The sequence below is a fragment of the Bos javanicus genome, chromosome 3, assembly GCF_032452875.1.
Source record: "Bos javanicus breed banteng chromosome 3, ARS-OSU_banteng_1.0, whole genome shotgun sequence".
Taxonomy (NCBI): Eukaryota; Metazoa; Chordata; class Mammalia; order Artiodactyla; family Bovidae; genus Bos; species Bos javanicus.
Genome location: NC_083870.1, coordinates 52386490 through 52405373, shown reverse-complemented (window position 1 = coordinate 52405373; position 18884 = coordinate 52386490). Strand labels below are relative to the sequence as shown.

Below are 18884 nucleotides of genomic sequence, written 5' to 3'. Positions count from 1 at the left end.
TCACATCCTCACTACCAAAAGTGTGAGAGTTTCAATTTCTCTGCATCCTTGCCAACATTTGTCATTGTCCATTTTTTTATTAAAGCCATCCTACTAGGTGGTAACACCCTGGTTTTGATTTGAATTTCTGTATTGATTAATGATGTTGGACATCTTTTCATGTTGTATATTGGCCATTTGTAGTTCTTCTTTGAAAAATATCTACTTAAATTCTTTGACCAGTTTTAATTGGGTTGTTTGTCTTTTTATTTGTTGAGCTGTAAGATTTCTTTATATATACTAGATACTACTCTTTTATCAGATATATGACTTGCAAATATTTTCTCATTCTATGGATTGTTTTCCACATACTTTTTCTTCACTTTCTCGATAGTTTCATTTGAAGCACAAAAGTTTTCAATCTTGATAAAGTTCAATTCATCTGCTTTTTTTTTCCCCCTTTGGTTGCCTGAGCTTTGGGTGTCATATCTAATAAACTACTGCCTAATCCAAGGTCATGAAAATATACACTCATGTGTTCTTCTAAGGGTTTTACATTTTAACTCTTATCTTTAGGTCACTGATCCATTCAGAGTAAATTTTTATATGTAGGATGAAGTAGAGGTTCAAACTAATGCAAGTGGTTATCCAGATGCCTAGCCATTTTTGGTGAAACACTGTTCTTTCCCATCTGAATTGTTTTGGCATCTTTGATCAGAATCAATTGACCATAGATGTATTTATTACATTTACATTTAGTACATTTATTTCTGTACTTTCAATTATATTCTATTGGTCTATTATTATACCAGTACTACATTATCTTGGGAATCACTGATGGCTCAAATGGTAAAGAATCTGCCTGCAATATGGGAGACCCAGGCTCGATCCCTGGGTTGGGAAGATCCCCTTGAGAAGGAAATGGCAACCCACTCCAGTATTGTTGCCTAGAGAATCCCAAGAACAGAGGAGCATAGAGGGTTATAGTCCATGGGGTCGTAAAGAGTCAGACACAACTGAGTGACTAACAACATAACACAAATACACTACCTTGATTAAGTTTTATAGTAAGCTTTGAAATCAGGAATTGTGAGTCTCCATGTATGTTCTTTTTTTAAAGATTGATTTGGATATTTTGGGTCCATTACATTTCCGTATGAATTTTAGAATCAACTTGTAAATTTCTGTCAAAAGAAGCTGGAATTTTGAATAGGGATTGCATTGATTTTTTGAAATAATTTAGGAAATATTGCCATCTTAGTGATATTAAGACTTCTAATCCACAAACATGGTATATTTTTCCATCTATTTACATCTTCTTTAATTTCTTCCAATGCTGTTTTATAGTTTGCAGTGCTCACATCTTGCACTGTCAACAAAATTTAACATTTTGTCAAATTTATTAAGCATTTTATTCTTTTTTGATGGGAAGTTTTTAACATTGACTCTGTATCCAGTGATGTTTCTAAATTTATATACTAATTTTAATAGTGTGTCCACAGAGTCTTTTATATTTTCTAGGTACATAATCATGTTGCTTTCAAGTAATGATAGTTTACTTCTTCCTTCCCAATCCTTATCCCTTATATTTCTTTTTCTAAATAGTTGTACTGACTAGGGCTTTTATCACAATATTAAAAAGAAGTAGTTATAGAGAAGACCATTTCATCATTCTCCATTTAAATAAGAAAGTTTTAAAAATATTTCAATATTGTGTATAACATTTACTATATATTTTTAATAAAAACACTGGATTTTTGTCAACCTTTTTTTGACATCCATAAAAAGGATCACATGTTTTTTTTTCCCCTGTTAATGTAAGAATTATATTGATCCATTTTTAAATGCTAAGGCTTTCTTGCACAGGTAGAATAAGCTATACTTAACTGTACTGTATTATGCTTTTTAAATATGTAGCTAGATTCCACTTGCTAATAGTTTGAACAATTTCTTTTTCTTTTAATGTCCTTGCCAAGTTTTGAAGTCAAAGTCATGCTGGCTTTTGAAAATTAAAACATTAGAAAATATTCATTTTTTATAAAAAACTTTGGGTAAGTTTTACATTGCTGTGCTGTTCTGTGTGCTCAGTCATGTCTGACTCTTTGTGACCCCATGGACTGTACCCCACTAGGCTCCTCTGTCCATGGAATTTTCCAGGCAAGAATAGTAGTGAGTTGCTATTTCTTATTCCAAGGGATCTTCCTGATCCAGGGGGCATAGCCACATCTCTTGTATGGTGGAATATAACATAATCCAGAATCTGTAGATATAATGTCTGCCATACAATAAGAACTTATGAAACCTGCAAAGAGGCAGGACCATATGACTCATAATTAACTATATAAGAAAATGCAGTCATCTGAACCTCAGGATTTCTTTATGTAAAGATCTTTTTAAATTTCTTCAGTTTTATTACTAGTGTCAAGACTACTCAGATTTTCTTTCTTCTGTCAGTTTTGGTAAGATTTCTTCTTAAGGTATTTGTTCCTTTTTACCTAAATCATGTCAAATTTATTGGTAAAGTTATTTATAATATCTTAGCAGATTTTTTATGCCTATACGATCTGTAATGATATCACCTTTTTCATTCTTGATATTGTTAATTCATGTTTTATCTCTTCATTTTCAGTCTTATGTGGTCTTCTGTGTATTTATCTCTTCTTGGGCTTGCTGAAATTCTGAATCTGTAGATTGATGTCTTTCACTGTTTTGGAATGTTCTCAGCCTGTCTCTTTGAATACTGCATTTGTCCCATTCTTTCTCTACTCAGACTTTATGCATATGTTAGCATTTTGAGTATTATACTGTTTTGTGTTCTTTCTGGTCTCTTATCTCTGGGCTTCCATTTGAATATTTTCTATTGATATGTCTAACAGTTCATAAATCCTGTGTTTGAACATATCCAAACTAATATTAAACCTACCTAATGAGTTCTTCACTTAAGATACTACATTTTTCAGTTCTAGAAAGTTCATTTAAATCTCTAGGAATTCCAATTTTCTGGTGAAAATTTCCATCATTTCATTAATTTTGTATATTTCCTCCCCTTATTTTCTTGAAAATATTAATCACAGTTGTTTTATAATCTTTAAATGCCAACTCTACCATTTGAATCACCTACAGGCCTGTTTCATTTTCTTATATAGTTAATTATGAGTCATATGGTCCTGCCTCTTTGCAGGTTTCGTAAGTTCTTATTGTATGGCAGACATTAATATCTACAGATTTTGGACTACATTATATTCCACCAGCAAGGGTTTGCTTTTTGCTTTGTCAGGAAAACATAGTGAATGGCTGATTCCACAAACTGTGTGATGCAGCCAAAAAAAGTGCAGTTTGGTGCTGTTAACTTGATAAATAACAACTAATTGTGTGTATAATATAGAATAAAGAAGATTAGTAGCATTCTATCATTTTTGTAATCATTGAGAATCAAATTTCTCAGCATGTCAGAAAGGAGATACAGATCACTGAGTATAGACCATTGACTTTAAGGATAAATACTATAGCTCTGAATTTTATTTGGACATTTAACTATAAATAAATTATGTATTTTGTCTTTAAAAACAAAAAATCACATATTTCATAATTCTGTGCATGGAAAAAGGTAAGAGATAATCTCTCAATGGCAATGAGCTCCTCAAGCACACAAATTATTTATCATGAAAAGAAACCAGGGATCTTTGGAGAAAAGGCTTATTACAGGTCTGAGGCTGGAATTATAAAAGGTAAGCCTAGAACATCATATCATCCCATACAGCATGAAAGCGATCAAAACTACTAAGGACATAGCAAAAGGATTCAGGAGCCAATCTGGTATATCTAGATGGTATCAAGATGATATATCTATGATATTTATGAGTAATCAACAATTTGAACATTAACTCAGTATTGGAAAATAATTAGTTACCATTAGTGCAAAGAGTTGGACACGACTGAGCGACTGAACTGAACTGAAGTGCTCTTGGAGAATCCCAGGGATGGCGGAGCCTGGTGGGCTGCCATCTATGGGGTTGCACAGAGTTGGACACGACTGAAGTTACTTAGCAGCAGCAGCAGTTTTTTATGTAATACAGTTATTTTTTCTTAAATCCTTACAAATATATACTAAAACATTTATGGAGGAAATAATATAATATCTGATTTTCTTCAAAAAAATACAAGGGGAAATATGAACCCTGAGCTGAGAACTGTTTAAGGTGGATGATGGGTACATATACACTTCTTTCTACTCTCTATTTGAATGTTTATTTGAATCTCTATTTGAATGTCCCATAATAAAGAAAAAAAAGTTGTCACCTGCTTTGTCTTATCAAATCTGTTCATTCTTGTATATCACTTACTCTCTCCCTACCATGGCCATAAGAATGAAGTGGGTATGAAAAGGGGATACATATATAAAAACTAGTCAATTTTTTTCGCCAAAAATCACCGCAGAAGATTTTTGAGCTTTCTTCGAAGAAAGGAGTACAAATGCTGCAGTGTCTCTTTGGAAGGAGCCTGAGGTCCAGCAGCAGGCTAAGTGAACCTCAGCTGAAAGGAATTGTGACGATGGTATTCAGCCAGCAGGGATATTTCCTGAGGATGTACCCAGATGGTACTGTCGATGGGACCAAGGACGAAAACAGCGACTACACCCTCTTCAATCTAATCCCTGTGGGCCTGCATGTGGTGGCCATCCAGTGGGTGAAGGCCAGCCTCTATGTGGCCATGAATGGTGAAGGTTATCTCTACAGCTCAAGATCAAGCCCTGAGCCTTTGGAGTGGGAGCACTGTCTCCAAGACCTAGACTACCAGAGAACTAACCCTAGGGAGTATCAAATAGTTAGAACTCACACAAAGGACACCACCTGAATACAAGACCTGGCATCACCCAACCACCAGTAGCACCCTGTGAAGGACATCTCATTTAAACAACAAACAAAACAAAAATACAAACCCAATCATCAGCAGACAGGATTACCACCTTACTCAGCCTTGCCCATCAGAGGAAAAACAACAACAACAAAAAACTCAGCACAAATCTCACCCTATACAAAGCTTACACAAACCACTGGATCAACCTTAGGAGGGCAGAACCAAAAGGAAGAAAAAATTCAACCTGAGGCCTGGGAAAAGGAGACCTCAAACACAATAAATTAAAAAAAAATATTGAAAAGGCAGAGAAATACTACACAAATGAAGGAACAAACTAGAAACACAGAAGTCCAAATAAAGAGGAAATACAAAAATTACCTGAAAAAGAATTCAGAATAATGACAGTAAAGATGATCAAAAATCTCGAAAACAGAATGGAGAAAATGCAAGAATCAATTAACAAAGACATAGAAGAATTAAAGAATAAACATACAGAGACAAATACTACAATTACTGAAATTAAATACTCTAGATGGAATCAATAGCAGAATACCTGAAGCAGAAGAATGAATCAGTGAGCTGGAAGATAAAATGATGGAAATAACTTCTGAAGAGCAGAATAAAGCAAAAAGAATGAAAAGAACTGAGGATAGTCTCAGAGACTTCTGGGACAATATCAAATGCACCACTATTCGAATTATAGGGGTCCCAGAAGAAGAAGAGAAAAAGAAAGGGTATGAGAAAATTTTGAAGAGATTATAGTTGAAAATTTCCCCAACGTGGAAAAGAAAATAATCAGTCAAGTCCAAGAGGGGCAAAGAGTCCCATATAGGATAAAACCAAGGACAAACATGCCAAGACACATACCAATCAAACTAACAAAGATAGAATAGTAAAAGCAGCAAGGGAAAAGCAACAAGTAACATACAAGGGAAACCCCATACATTTAACAGCTGATCTTTCAACAGAAACTCTGCAGGCCAGAGGGAATGGCAGGATATATTTAAAGAACTGAAAGGGAAAAACCTACAACCAAGATTACTGTACCCAGCAAGGATCTCATTCAAAACTGATGGAGAAATAAAAAATCACCCCAATTTGACAAATACTAACTATAAGAATTCCTACTATATATTATTAATGCAATTATTAGAAAGCCTAAACATCTAATGCTGAGAGGGATTGGGGGCAGGAGGAGAAGGGGATGACAGAGGATGAGATGGCTGGATGGCATCACTGACTCGATAGACGTGAGTCTGAGTGAACTCCGGGAGTTGGTGATGGACAGGGAGGCCTGGCGTGCTGCAATTCATGGGGTCGCAAAGAGTCGGACACGACTGAGCAACTGAACTGAACTGAACTGAAACATCTAATTCCAGAGTATCCACAATCTAAATGAAGCAATACTATACTGATGATACCATCCCCAGCCTTATATTTGCTTTAATGCAAAACAGGAATAAACACAGCTATTTACCTTTTTTGGGGCCTGCTACAGTAGATCTATCTGAATGTTCAGAATGGGAAATCTCTGTTTCTGATTTTTTTTGTATAATTATTTGATTTCCAAATCTCTTGGGTCCTGAGTAAAAGACTGTAAATTTGCGCTGTATATCAAGTCCAACTGGAAAAAGAAAAAAAAGCATACAAATGCTTAAGTCATATATATTCATGCATGAGACCATTTATTTATTTTTATACCTCTTATATTTTATACTTTGTTGAACTAAAAAGTCTAACAAGTTCAGGAAATAAAAATGTTTTAAAGAAACTTTAGAAAAGTATAACAAGTGAAAAAGTACACATCTGTCATAAAAATAAAAATCAATGCTCCTACAATAATTGAAATTTACCTTAAAAAAGAAAATGTCTATAAATGAACAGACGAAAATTTAATTTTATTATCCTAGTCTACATTATCTTTACATACTCAAATACATGAAACTTCCTTTAAAATTATTCATTTTACTTAAATTATTTTTATACAATATCACTTATGTTTTCTGTTTACATAAAGGAAATTTTTAAGTGCTATCATATTTTTTACATTCATGTATTCATTATTTCAATGAACTTACCATATTCTGAACTAATTAGATTTATGCTAAGATTTTCAGATTTAAGAGCTCTCCTCACATCAAACTTTTTAGCCCAATTTCCAGCTTTTAGCAAAACAGAATCCCTGAAAAAAGCAATGTGTCACTTAAATTGTGATCTTGAATGTTAAATGAAATAATAAATTAATTGTCAAGGGCTAATTGATACTAAGGTATATCGCATCTGGTAGTAAACTTAAGTCAGTTTCTGAAAACTACTTTCCCCAAGTTCTTTGGATAGGGAAAATGGAATTTCAATGGAGCTACCATTTCCATAATTTACTTAACTATATGTTCACCCAACAGCTGGTTCTAAGTTGCACACAATCACTTCAAGCCCACCTGTACATATAGTTGTTCTTGATAACCTATGATCTTGCCCTTAAATCACTACCACTTTTAAATGGCTATACATAAGTTACATGGATTTGTGAGAACTTTGAGTATTTTTTAAATGATATGAAATAGTTTGTACCTAATAACATCATATCACCAGCAGTCAATTCTGTGATTGAACTTATTTTAGCCTTCTATAGTCAAAGTCATTAGATTTACTTGTCACAGAGAATAAAGATTTATATAATTATATATTCTCTGTAAGTGTATTAAGGCTAGTTGCAGGAGAGTAATTATCAGTGAAAAGCATATCTCTTTAGGATCCTTGCATGGGGTGTTTTAGGAAAGTATCTTCCAGTACACTGGCAACAGTTAGTAGATTCCCATTTCAGTTAGTACCATCCTGAACTCATAGGTATATTATATGCTTAGGAGCATAGACTCTGGAGTCAGAATGCTGGGCTTCGAATCTAGTTTTTGCTATAGACTACCTATATAATGATTAAACAGTTCAATACCTGGAACTTACTAAGTGCTCAAAAAGTATTAGTTGCAGCTACAACTATTATCCTCAGAATTTGCTTATGACACCCCTGGGAGAAAATATATAAGAGTATCAGAAAAAAGGCTGAAGTGAAAATTATAGAATGATATGCAAACAAAATATAAGGCAAGGTATCTCCTTCATCTATTGGATCTGGTTGCCTGGATCCTACAGTGGCTCTAGCAGTTAAATTTTAATACAGAAATAGAAAACATATTTTGAAGATTGCACTCAAAGAGTAATAAGGTCATGAATTATAGGAGAAAAGCAACAAAATAAGAAAGTTCAGCAATACTGAATTAGAGCTACTCCTAAAGGTCATCTATTACTTGTTTCAAACCAATGACTTTATACTTTGTTAATTTGAGTACTAAATAATCTAAAACAGACCTAATATTAATACCTTCTTTAATAGACAATTTCCTATGTCCCATTATAGAATCAGGAAAATGTAATTTAATTGACCCCACCATTATTTTACTACTCTTTTCTTCAGCAGAATTTTTCTTTTATAATACATGCTTTAAAATAAAATAAACAGAAATTTCATACTTACATAATTTTGTGCTTAAAAACCAGTTGATTATCTGCATCACCTATGATCAAGGTGACATAGTGAGAATTTGATGCTGTTCTTTTAGTTTGTAGCTGTTCAAAGTTTCTTAATATAACAGTCACTAATATTTCTGCCATGGTATCACTATATCTTGTAATCTTTAAAAAAGGATAGGCATAAAATGTGTTAAAAATAACCTTACTACTTATACTCAGTTCCAAATCAGCTATGGGTAGCTTTATTCCTGAAAATCAAAACATATGAAAAATAGAAAATATTTACCTGTTCCACTTCAAGTTCATATTTTGGTAGATACATCACTGTTTCTTTTATCTGAGTTCCAAAAGGGGGATGTCTATTTAAAATCTAAAACAACATACTTATATCATTATATTCTTACTATAACACTAAAAACTCTTTTAGTAAAATATCTTTTAGAGTTAATAGTTTTAATACACTTATTACCCAAAATTTTAAATTAAAAATATATAATGACTATGATGGGGAAAATCATTTTTTTAGTAGAAATAAAGATATAAATGTCAGGCTTTGAAATGTATACAGAATTCAAGTAACATTAGGAATAATTAAATATTAAATACCAGCTCAAGTTCCCTTGCATCTGTTTCTTCTATTTTTTTAAAGGAAGTCAAACCTGCATTTACCATAGCATTTGATAATGTTATACCTGTGGAAAATTAATCAAACAGTAGTTTTTAAACAATACATTTTAAACTAAATCTACACTTAAATATTTAACATCTACATTACTATAAAATCTGAGAGCAGACTAATGATTTTTAAAGTTTTAAAAAGATAGTCTCAATTGGATTGATTGGTCTGTGACATTATTTGGTTGTTCATATTTATTTTTTCAAACTCAAATAGAACACGCATATGCTTTATAAAATAAAGAGGAATTCTTTGATTCACGTGATGTCTCAACCCCTTAGTTTTACCTTATGTCATCCACAGAGCAAGTACCAAGAAACATTTATGGTTATACTCGTGTTTTTTTTTTTTTTAAAGGCAACATGATTCAGGGATGGAATATTACTTTATGAAGCTATGGCTCTCTGAGCATTTGTCTTAGAAATTGAGTTCTCTCTCTGTTGCTGTACTAATTTAGATAATTTTACTCTTCTGCCTAAAATTTCCAATGTCTTTCCATTGCATTTAGAATAAAGTGGCAATTTAAAACTCTCTTACCTAGTGACTTGACCACAGCCTACCTCTCCAATTTAATTTCTTGCCATTCCCCTCTTGCTGACTATACTGCAGCCACATCAACTTTAATTTTGCTCCTTAAACACAAAGAGCTCTTAAACACAAAGAGCTCTTCTGCCTTTGTACATTTTCTCTTTCTTCATGCATTTAAGAAACTGTAATTTTTAATTCTTATACTCACATGAATGAATTTAGCCAAATCCTCAAATAGAAAATATTGTCAGAAGTATAAATTTCCAAAGTAGTACAAGCTTGTTTAAGGAATATATATTACTGGGCAGGGTATGATACTCCTTTCTTTACTCAAAGCTGACTATTTTTGAGAATTTCTCTTACTCATTCCTAAGACACAACTCCTAGTATTCTTAATTCCTTAATTTTAATCTCAATTTTCCCTTAAAACCTTTCCTGAGTTTTAATTTTTAGCTGATAAACACTGCTGAAAATCAACTTGTACTCATTATTTTTTCCTGATGCTCAATTTACTTTTTTGTTTGGATTCTCTCACTTTTCTATTGCATGAATTTTGCTGGGCAATATTTGTTTCTTTCTGTTTAGCTGTACTGAGGAAGTGTGAAAAACATGTTTGTGTTCAACAATTTGGAAGGGATAGAATGCAACTGATGCCCAGACTGACAATATTCTAGCAAGTCAGAAAGACTGACTTCTTCAAATATAGTGAAATTTTATTAATAATCATTTTTATGGATAATTCATACTTTAATCATTTTGCTACTGGTGAGCATTTAAGATTCAGTTCAGTTCAGTCGCTCAGTTGTGTCCGACTCTTTTCGACCCCATGAATGGCAGCACACCAGGCCTCCCTGTCCATCACCAACTCCCGGAGTTCACTCAGACTCACGCCCATCGAGTCAGTGATGCCATCCAGCCATCTCATCCTCTGTCGCCCCCTTCTCTTCCTGCCCCCAATCCCTCCCAGCATCAGAGTCCTTTCCAATGAGTCAACTCTTCGCATGAGGTGGCCAAAGTACTGGAGTTTCAGCTTCAGCATCATTCCTTCCAAAGAAATCCCAGGGCTGATCTCCTTCAGAATGGACTGGTTGGATCTCCTTGCAGTCCAAGGGACTCTCAAGAGTCTTCTCCAACACCACAGTTCAAAAGCATCAATTCTTCGGTGCTCAGCCTTCTTCATAGTCCAATTCTCATATCCATACATGACCACAGGAAAAACCATAGCCTTGACTAGACGGATCTTTGTTGGCAAAGTAATGTCTCAGCTTTTGAATATGCTATCTAGGTTGGTCATAACTTTCCTTCCAAGGAGTAAGTGTCTTTTAATTTCATGGCTGCAGTCACCATCTGCATTGATTTTGGAGCCCAAAAATATAAAGTCTGCCACTGTTTCCACTGTTGCCCCATCTATTTCCCATGAAGTGATGGTACCAGATGCCATGATCATTTAAGATTATGCAATGGTAAATAATTTGTACCTTTGTACAAATTTATATTTGTACCTTTGTGGAAATATTTCTATAAATTTAACTGTTAGTGAAACAGCTGTTTTAAAAAGATTGTGCAATTTAATTGACACCATTAGACTTAAGCTCCAACCAACACTGCATGAGCATGTTCATAACCTTATTTTATCTCCCCACAAGACTTTAGTTTTTGCTCATTTGGTGAGTGAATATTTTTTCACTTTTACAATTTTATTGACTGAATATAACTGATTTACAATAAACTTGACATGTGATTTCATGTGTTTGTGTATGAAAAACTATCACTATAACCAAGCTAATAAAAAACACTATTGCCTCTAAAAGTTTTCTTGTGCCCCTTTGTAATTTGTCCTGCCCTTCCCACACTGTCCCTAAGCAACCACTGATCTGCTTTCTATTACTATTCTATTTTCTAGTCTTTCATTTAAATGTAATTAGTCTGGCTTCTTCTACTCTGTATGATTATATTGTAAGATTCATCCATGTTGTTATTTGTGTCAACACTTCATGCCTTTTTTATTGCTGAGTATATATATTCATACCATGGGATATAACACTAATTTCCATTTGCCTGTTCATGGATATTTAGGCTGTTTTCAAATGTCTTTGTTACTAGAATTGTGTGTCCACATGGTTTTATTTCTCTTGGGTACCTAACCATGACAGGACCACGTGGCATGGTAGGTTTATGCTGAACTTTTAAAGAAATAATCAAATGGTTTTTCAAAGTGGTTTTAACATTTTACATTTCCACAGTGAGAGTTCCAGTTGAACCATATTTTCTCCAGCACTCTGTCAATTTTTAATTGTGTACTGTGTGTACTGTATAATTTTAAGTGTGCTAAATTAAATTAATAAATTTAATAAAATTTTGATAAATATAATTAAATTAACAAATTTAATTTGAATTGTGTGGATGTGTACTGGTATCACATTGTCATTTTAATTTGCATTTCTCTTATGACTAATGATGTTGAACATCTTCTCAGGTACTTATTTGCCATACACACATCTTCTTTGATTATGTTTGTTTCAATCTTTTGCCCACTGTTTTATTCAGTGGTTTGTCTTATTATATATTCTAAGTACAAGTCCTCCATAACATATATGTTCTGCAGATATTTTCTTACAGTCTGGTGGCTTATTTTCTCTTCTTCCTCCTCCTTCTTTAACAGTATTTTATGAAAAGCAAAGTTTTAAGTTTTGATTAAATCCACTTTTTTTCTTTTATAGTTTGTGCTTTTGCACTGTATCTAAGATATCTCTGCCAAATCTAAGATCACTTGTTGCCTCTGAAGATAGAGGAAAAGGGCTATGATCAAGGAATCAAGTATTCTCTAGAAGTTGAAGGCAGGAAAATGGATTCACCCCTAAGGAAAACAGCCTTGCCAAACCTTGATTTTATCCTAGTGAGACCCACATCAGAAATCTATAGAACTTTAAAGATAATAAATTTCTGGTGCTTTAAGCCACAAAGTTTGTGGTAATTTGTTATAATGGCAGTAGAAAACTAATAAAGCATAGTTTTTCTAATTTTAGCTTCTGATTTTTTCTTACTAGTATGTAGAAATACAATTAATTTTTACACATTGACCTTGTATCCTTCAACCATGCTGAACCTCTCCTACCTTCCATGGAATTTTCTACACAGATGACCATCTGATCATGTGTTAATAAAAACATGTATACTTCTTTCTTTTCTAAACTGTACCCTTTTTATTTCTTTTTCTTGGCTGATTGTACTGGTTAGAACCTCTAGTATAATGTTTACTGGAATTAGTAACAGTGGGCATCCTTATTTCATTCCTGATCTTAGAGGTAAAGCATTCAGTCTTTCACTATTAAATATAATGTTAGCTATAGGTTTTTCATAGATGTTCTTCATCAGTTTGAGAAATTTCCTTCCTTTTTAAATTTGTTGAGAGTTTTATTAGAAATGGATTTTGCATCTTGTCAAATTTTTTAACATTACTGAGATGACCATCTGGTATTTTTTAGTTTGTTAATATGATAAATTACACTGATTGACATCAAGTGGTAAACTCATCTTGTATTGCTGGAATAAACCACATTTGGCCATGATATGTTCCCCCTTTTATTTATCACTGGTCCAAGTTGTTAAAATTTTATAAAGAATTAATGCATTTATATTACTAAGAGCTACTGGTCTGTCCTTTTCTTGAATGTCTTCATTAGGTTTTGATAACAAGGCAATGCTGGCCTCATAGAATGAGTTGGGAACTATCACCCCCCACCCTTTAAATTTTCTGAAAAAGTGTTTAGAATTAATACCGCTTCTTATTTAAATGTTCAGTAGAATTCACCAGTGTAGCCTTCTATGCATGGGGTTTTCTTTGTAAGTTTTAAACCAGAAATTTATTTAATAAATATATCCTACTCATGCTGTTTCTTCTTGAGTGGACTCTGTCAATTTGTGTTTTCGAAGAATTTTCCCATTTCATCAAAGTTGAGGAATTTAATGATATAAGGTGTTTTGTAACATTTTCTTCCTATCATTTTGTTATCTATAAGATCTATAGTTATATCTCACATTTTTGTTATTGGAAATTTGTATCTTTTCTCTTTATTTCTTGATCAGTCTGACTACAGTATTAATGATTTTAAAATAATCATGTTTCTGTTTCATTTATATTTTTGTTTTTAATTTATTTATGTTCTTTCAAAATTATTTCTTATTTTCTGCCCACTTTGGGCTTAATTTGCTCTTTTTCTCATAACATGGAAACTGAAATCACTGTTTTGAGACCTTTCTACTTTTCTAAGATAAGTGTTTTAGTGCTATAATATTATTAACCATTTACCTAAGTTCAAATTTTTCTGAAAGTTGTGATTTCCTAAATGTTGTATGTAACCTCCTCCCTAATTCAGAAATCTTGTATTTGTGGAGTGGGTGTGGCATTTGCTTTGCCACCACTTATATACTGACAGGAAGGTGAGCCATTAATCAAGAAACTTTCTACTTTGATCTTACTTTCATGATCCAATCTCCACCTTCACCCCAGCTCCCAGGACTGGTTAGCTCCTGACTGATTTCCCTCACTGATCTCAAACTTCAAGGAAATACAAAGTAGTACTTCCTCACAAAATAGTTAGAGATCTTTGTTCTAAGGAATAATCAGAGAACCCTTAGCAACCCATTATCTAAAATTTTAATGTCCCCAAGATGCATATAAAGTTATACAGTCAATAAGACTATCAGTCATGAAAAAACAACTGTCTTTTTGGAGTCCTAGCTATCTAAGAAGGAGTAGGGTCACAAAGCCAGACACCAAACTGGAAAATTCCAAAGTGTTTGAGGCATATCCCAGTCTTTGTAAATAGCACCCTCTAGAGTTTTTCAGTTCGTGTTCTGAGCTAGATCCCAACAGGAAATAAATTTGTCTACAGAATTTTATAGTATCTCTATGAAAATCAGTACTAACATTGAAATGTTACTGCAAAAAGAGGAAAAGGTACAAATAAGTGGCATAATTTTTTGTAATGAATTAGGAATGACCAGGACTGCTAGCTCTGTACCTTGTCATTGAGATCAAAACCAAATAGTCATAAAAGTAGAAGAAAGAACACAATATAGTTACCTAATTACTAAAACAAAATTTCACTCTTGGTTTCAGAACAAATTTTAAAATAAGAGTATTCATTTTTGTTAGATTTCCAAATTGATTTCAAATGAATTCTTTAAGCAGAAGAAAATGAAAATCAGATTTTCAAGAGAAGGAAAGTACAGTAACTTACTTAGGCCCATAGGCACACTTTTCCTTAAAGGTCTACCATCATAGAACAATTTTCCTAACAGTGAAAAACAAAAATAAATTGCAGACATTGATACACTGCCTACCTGTACCATTACCTACCAATTTTTTCCAGCTGTTTGGATACATGTGGAGAGTTTTCCCAAAGTTTACATCTAAAACATTTAGCTAAAATCAAACTGTTCAATAATACCGCAAACTTTTCTTGAGTAGCCACAAAATCTGATAACCCTAAAAAAAAAAAAAGTTTCCAGTATTAAATATAGTATACTATTTTACTGGGGAAATACTGAAAATCTAATAAGCCTATAACATACATCTTGTAATTCGTGAGCCATTTCTGAAAATCTTTGCGGTGTCTTGCGTCAAAGCAAAGTCTTGTACGGGAATGCATCCTAGCTGAGCCTGAATAAGACTGGGGAAAGAAGAAATTTCATTATTTCTTTTTAAAAGTTACTATCTCACAATATTTGACACAGTGGCTGAAGTCTGTCTTCTTAAAATTCCTCTCTGCCTTGATTTCTGTGACATTATACAGCTCTGTATCTTTTATCATTATTGTTGCAAGTCATTGTTGACTTCCTCTTCCCAACCTCTCAGTCAGTTCTTATTTCTCTACTCTTCTTTATTCACTCAACCTCTCTTTTTCTCAAAAAAAAATCTCATTTCTTCTCAAGACTTTCATTATAATCTCTAGACTGATAAATTTCAAGTGATCACAGGGCACTTGCACTTAGACTGTTTTTTCTTTCCACCTCAATACATCTAAAATTGTTTTCATATTCTTCTCCAATGCAGCTCTGTCTTTGAACTTTACTATATATAAGTATTATAGAAAACAACACAATTTATATAATCAACAAATATTTATTAAGTGCCTGCTGATTTATAAAGCATCCTGTTAGGTGCTGAAGATTCTGTTCAACATTTGAAGGTTGGTAGCTTATTAGTCGGAGAAGGCAATGGCACCCCACTCCAGTACTCTTGCCTGGAAAATCCCATGGACAGAGGAGCCTGCTAGGCTGCAGTCCATGGGGTCGCTAAGAGTCAGACACGACTGAGCGACTTCACTTTCACTTTTCACTTTCCTGCACTGGAGAAGGAAATGGCGACCCACTCCAGTGTTCTTGCCTGGAGAATCCCAGGGATGGGGGAGCCTGGTGGGCTGCAGTCTATGGGGTTGCACAGAGTCGGACACAACTGAAGCGATGCAGCAGCAGCTTATTAGTTGATTATTAGAAACAAGCAGTTGCTTGGCTATAAAAATTTGAGTGGTGGTAAGAGGGGAGAAAAGGAGTTATTATCTATTGTAACTACTGTATCTCAGGTCTTTGCTACCTCTTTTATCTGTTTACTTATCTAACCAGGCCTTGATATGCAAATCCCCCTAAGATTCTAACTAAAATCATTAGACTCGTATGTTCTGGGGGGGGATCTCTTATAAGATCAAAAACTGGTATACAAAGACAAAGGGTAGAATAGTTATATTTCATGGCTTGCTTTTAGTAAACAATATATGAAAATAGAAAGAAGCAACTAACTCACATCTCAGAATGGATGTATATAGCTGAAACTATAGACTAATTGGGGCTTCCCTGGTGGTTCAGTAGTAAAAAAGGACTTGTCTGCCAATGCAGGAGACATGGATTTGATCACTGGGTCAGGAAGATCTTCTGGAGAAGGAAATGGTAACCCACTCCAGTATTCCTGCCTCAGAAATCTCATGGACAGAGAAGCCTAGCAGGCTACAGTCCATGGAGTTGCAAAAGAGTCCGACAGGACTAAAAAACAACATAACAGGTTAATTATTTTTTGGCTACAATATATGCTTCTGAAAATTATTTTGTTACATCTATTTAGAAATGGTTATACACCCCAGTGTTCACAGCAGCATTATATACAATCCCCAAACAGAAGCAACCTAAGAGTCATCAATAGACGGATGGATACAGTCCATGGAGTTGCAAAGAGCTGGACATGACTGAGCGACTAAGAACAGCACAGCATGCTAAGTCAAATAATTCAGACAGAGAAAGACAATTATTATATAATATCACTTTTATGTGGTATCTAAAAAATACAACAAATTAGTGAATAAAGCAAAAAAAAAAAAAAGAAACAGATTCATGGATCCAAAGAACAAACTGGTGATTACCAGTGGGGAGAGAGATGGGGGCAGGGCAATATAAGGGTAGGAGGAATATAGAATTATTATGGCATTATACGAAATCATGTGTGTGAAACTTCTGAAAATTGTAAAGCACTGGCAGGAAAGCTATGACAAACCTAGACAGTGTGTTAAAAAGCAAAGATATCACTTTGCCGACAAAGATCCATATAGTCAAAGCTATGGACATGGAAGCAACCTAGATGTCCATTGGCAGATGAATGGATAAGAAAGTTGTGGTACATATACACAATGGAATATTACTCAGCGATTAAAAAGAACACATTTGAATCAGTTCTAATGAGATGGATGAAACTGGAGCCTATTATACAGAGTGAAGTAAGAAAGAAAAGCACAAAGAGAGTATATTAATGCATATATATGGAATTTAGAAAGATGGTAACGATGACTCTATATACAAGATGGCAAAAGAGACACAGATGTAAGGAACAGACTTTTGGACTCTGTGGGAGAAGGCAGGGGTGAGATAATTTGAGAGAATGGCACTGAAACATGTATATTATCATATGTGAAAGAGATTGCCAGTCCAGGTTTGATGCATGAGACAGGGTGCTCAGGGCTGGTGCACTGGGATGACCCTGAGGGATGAGATGGGGAGGGAGGTGGGAGGGAGGCTCAGGATGGGGAACACATGTACACCCATGTCCGATTCATATCAATGTATGGCAAAAATCACTACAATATTGTAAAGTAATGAGCCTCCAATTAAAAAAAATTAAAGAAGAAATATAAAACCTAAATGATGAGTTATAAAATATCACAGAAAGATCTGAGTAGATGGCTAGAGATATCATACTTTTAGATTTCAGTACCGAGAAAGAAGAATTCTTCCACAAACTAATCTATAAAACCAATTTCAAAAGGCCTTTTCCTAGATCTTGACAAACTGATTCTAAAATTCATAGGGAGGAAAAATGCAGGAATATTCAAAATGTTTTTTAAAGAACAGTAAGAATGGACTTGCCTTACCAGATAACAAAACATGCAATAAAATGGTAGTAAGTAAAGCAATGTGGTATTGTCATAGCAACAAAATAAACAGACTAACAGTAAGTGTCCAGAATCACACCCTTAGGAATTTAGTTTATGTGAAGATGGCATTCCAAATCAATCAGCAAAGAGAGAAAGACAACATATTTATTAAACACTCCTGACTGTCTTTCAGGGATGAAATATAATTAAATTCTTAATTCATATCACACATAAAAATTAACTCCAAACCTATGAGAAGCCTTCAGATAAAAATCAAATGATTTTAAAGTATTAGAAGAGATGATAGGAAAAGTCCTATGATCTTAGGATATGTGGCAGACTGCTTTATCTACGTAACACTCATTTTCTATTTCCATCTTAATAGCAGAATCCTAATTTTAATAAAGGCACAGTAATAACAAGACATTTCTCTGTCTCCTTTGCACTTGGCTCTAGCCATGTACTCAGTGTGAAAGTGTGGGAAAGCAAGGCAGAAAGACAGGAATACAGATTTGAAAATTTTTTAATATAATTTTTCACTCATTAGATTAACAAAACTTCAAAGATACAAAACAAGTATTGGGAGGATGTATGGAATCATTCTTTTTACACTGTGGATGACAACTGTAAATAAGAGAAGCTTTTTGAATGCAATTTGCATTAAATATTAAATCTTCTCATGTATATCCTTTCACCTGGAAATTCTTGAAAAATATGGCATAAATATAAAGAAGTTCATTTCAGCCTTATTTGTAATAGAAAAAATTTATAAGCCATCTAACTCTTCATCAATAAAGGAATGGTTAAAAATTACAGTATGTTCATACTATAGAATACATTGCTGTTAAAATATACATTGGTATTAAAATAAATGAGATTAACATGTGTAGGTACTG

At 33.8% G+C, this 18884-nt stretch overlaps 1 protein-coding gene across 3 annotated transcripts in view; it reads right to left on the bottom strand.

The window, feature by feature from the left end:
* Window positions 1-18884, bottom strand: part of HFM1 (helicase for meiosis 1) — a 110962-nt gene that overhangs the window by 35652 nt on the left and 56426 nt on the right. For all 3 annotated transcript variants that reach the window (XM_061411250.1, XM_061411251.1, XM_061411249.1), the window contains exons 23-29: window positions 15146-15243; window positions 14931-15059; window positions 8971-9056; window positions 8651-8734; window positions 8369-8526; window positions 6915-7018; window positions 6314-6460 (exon numbers count right to left, since the gene is read on the bottom strand). In XM_061411250.1, coding sequence (XP_061267234.1) covers window positions 6314-6460; window positions 6915-7018; window positions 8369-8526; window positions 8651-8734; window positions 8971-9056; window positions 14931-15059; window positions 15146-15243 — 806 coding nt within the window. The remainder of the gene's footprint in view (window positions 1-6313; window positions 6461-6914; window positions 7019-8368; window positions 8527-8650; window positions 8735-8970; window positions 9057-14930; window positions 15060-15145; window positions 15244-18884) is intronic.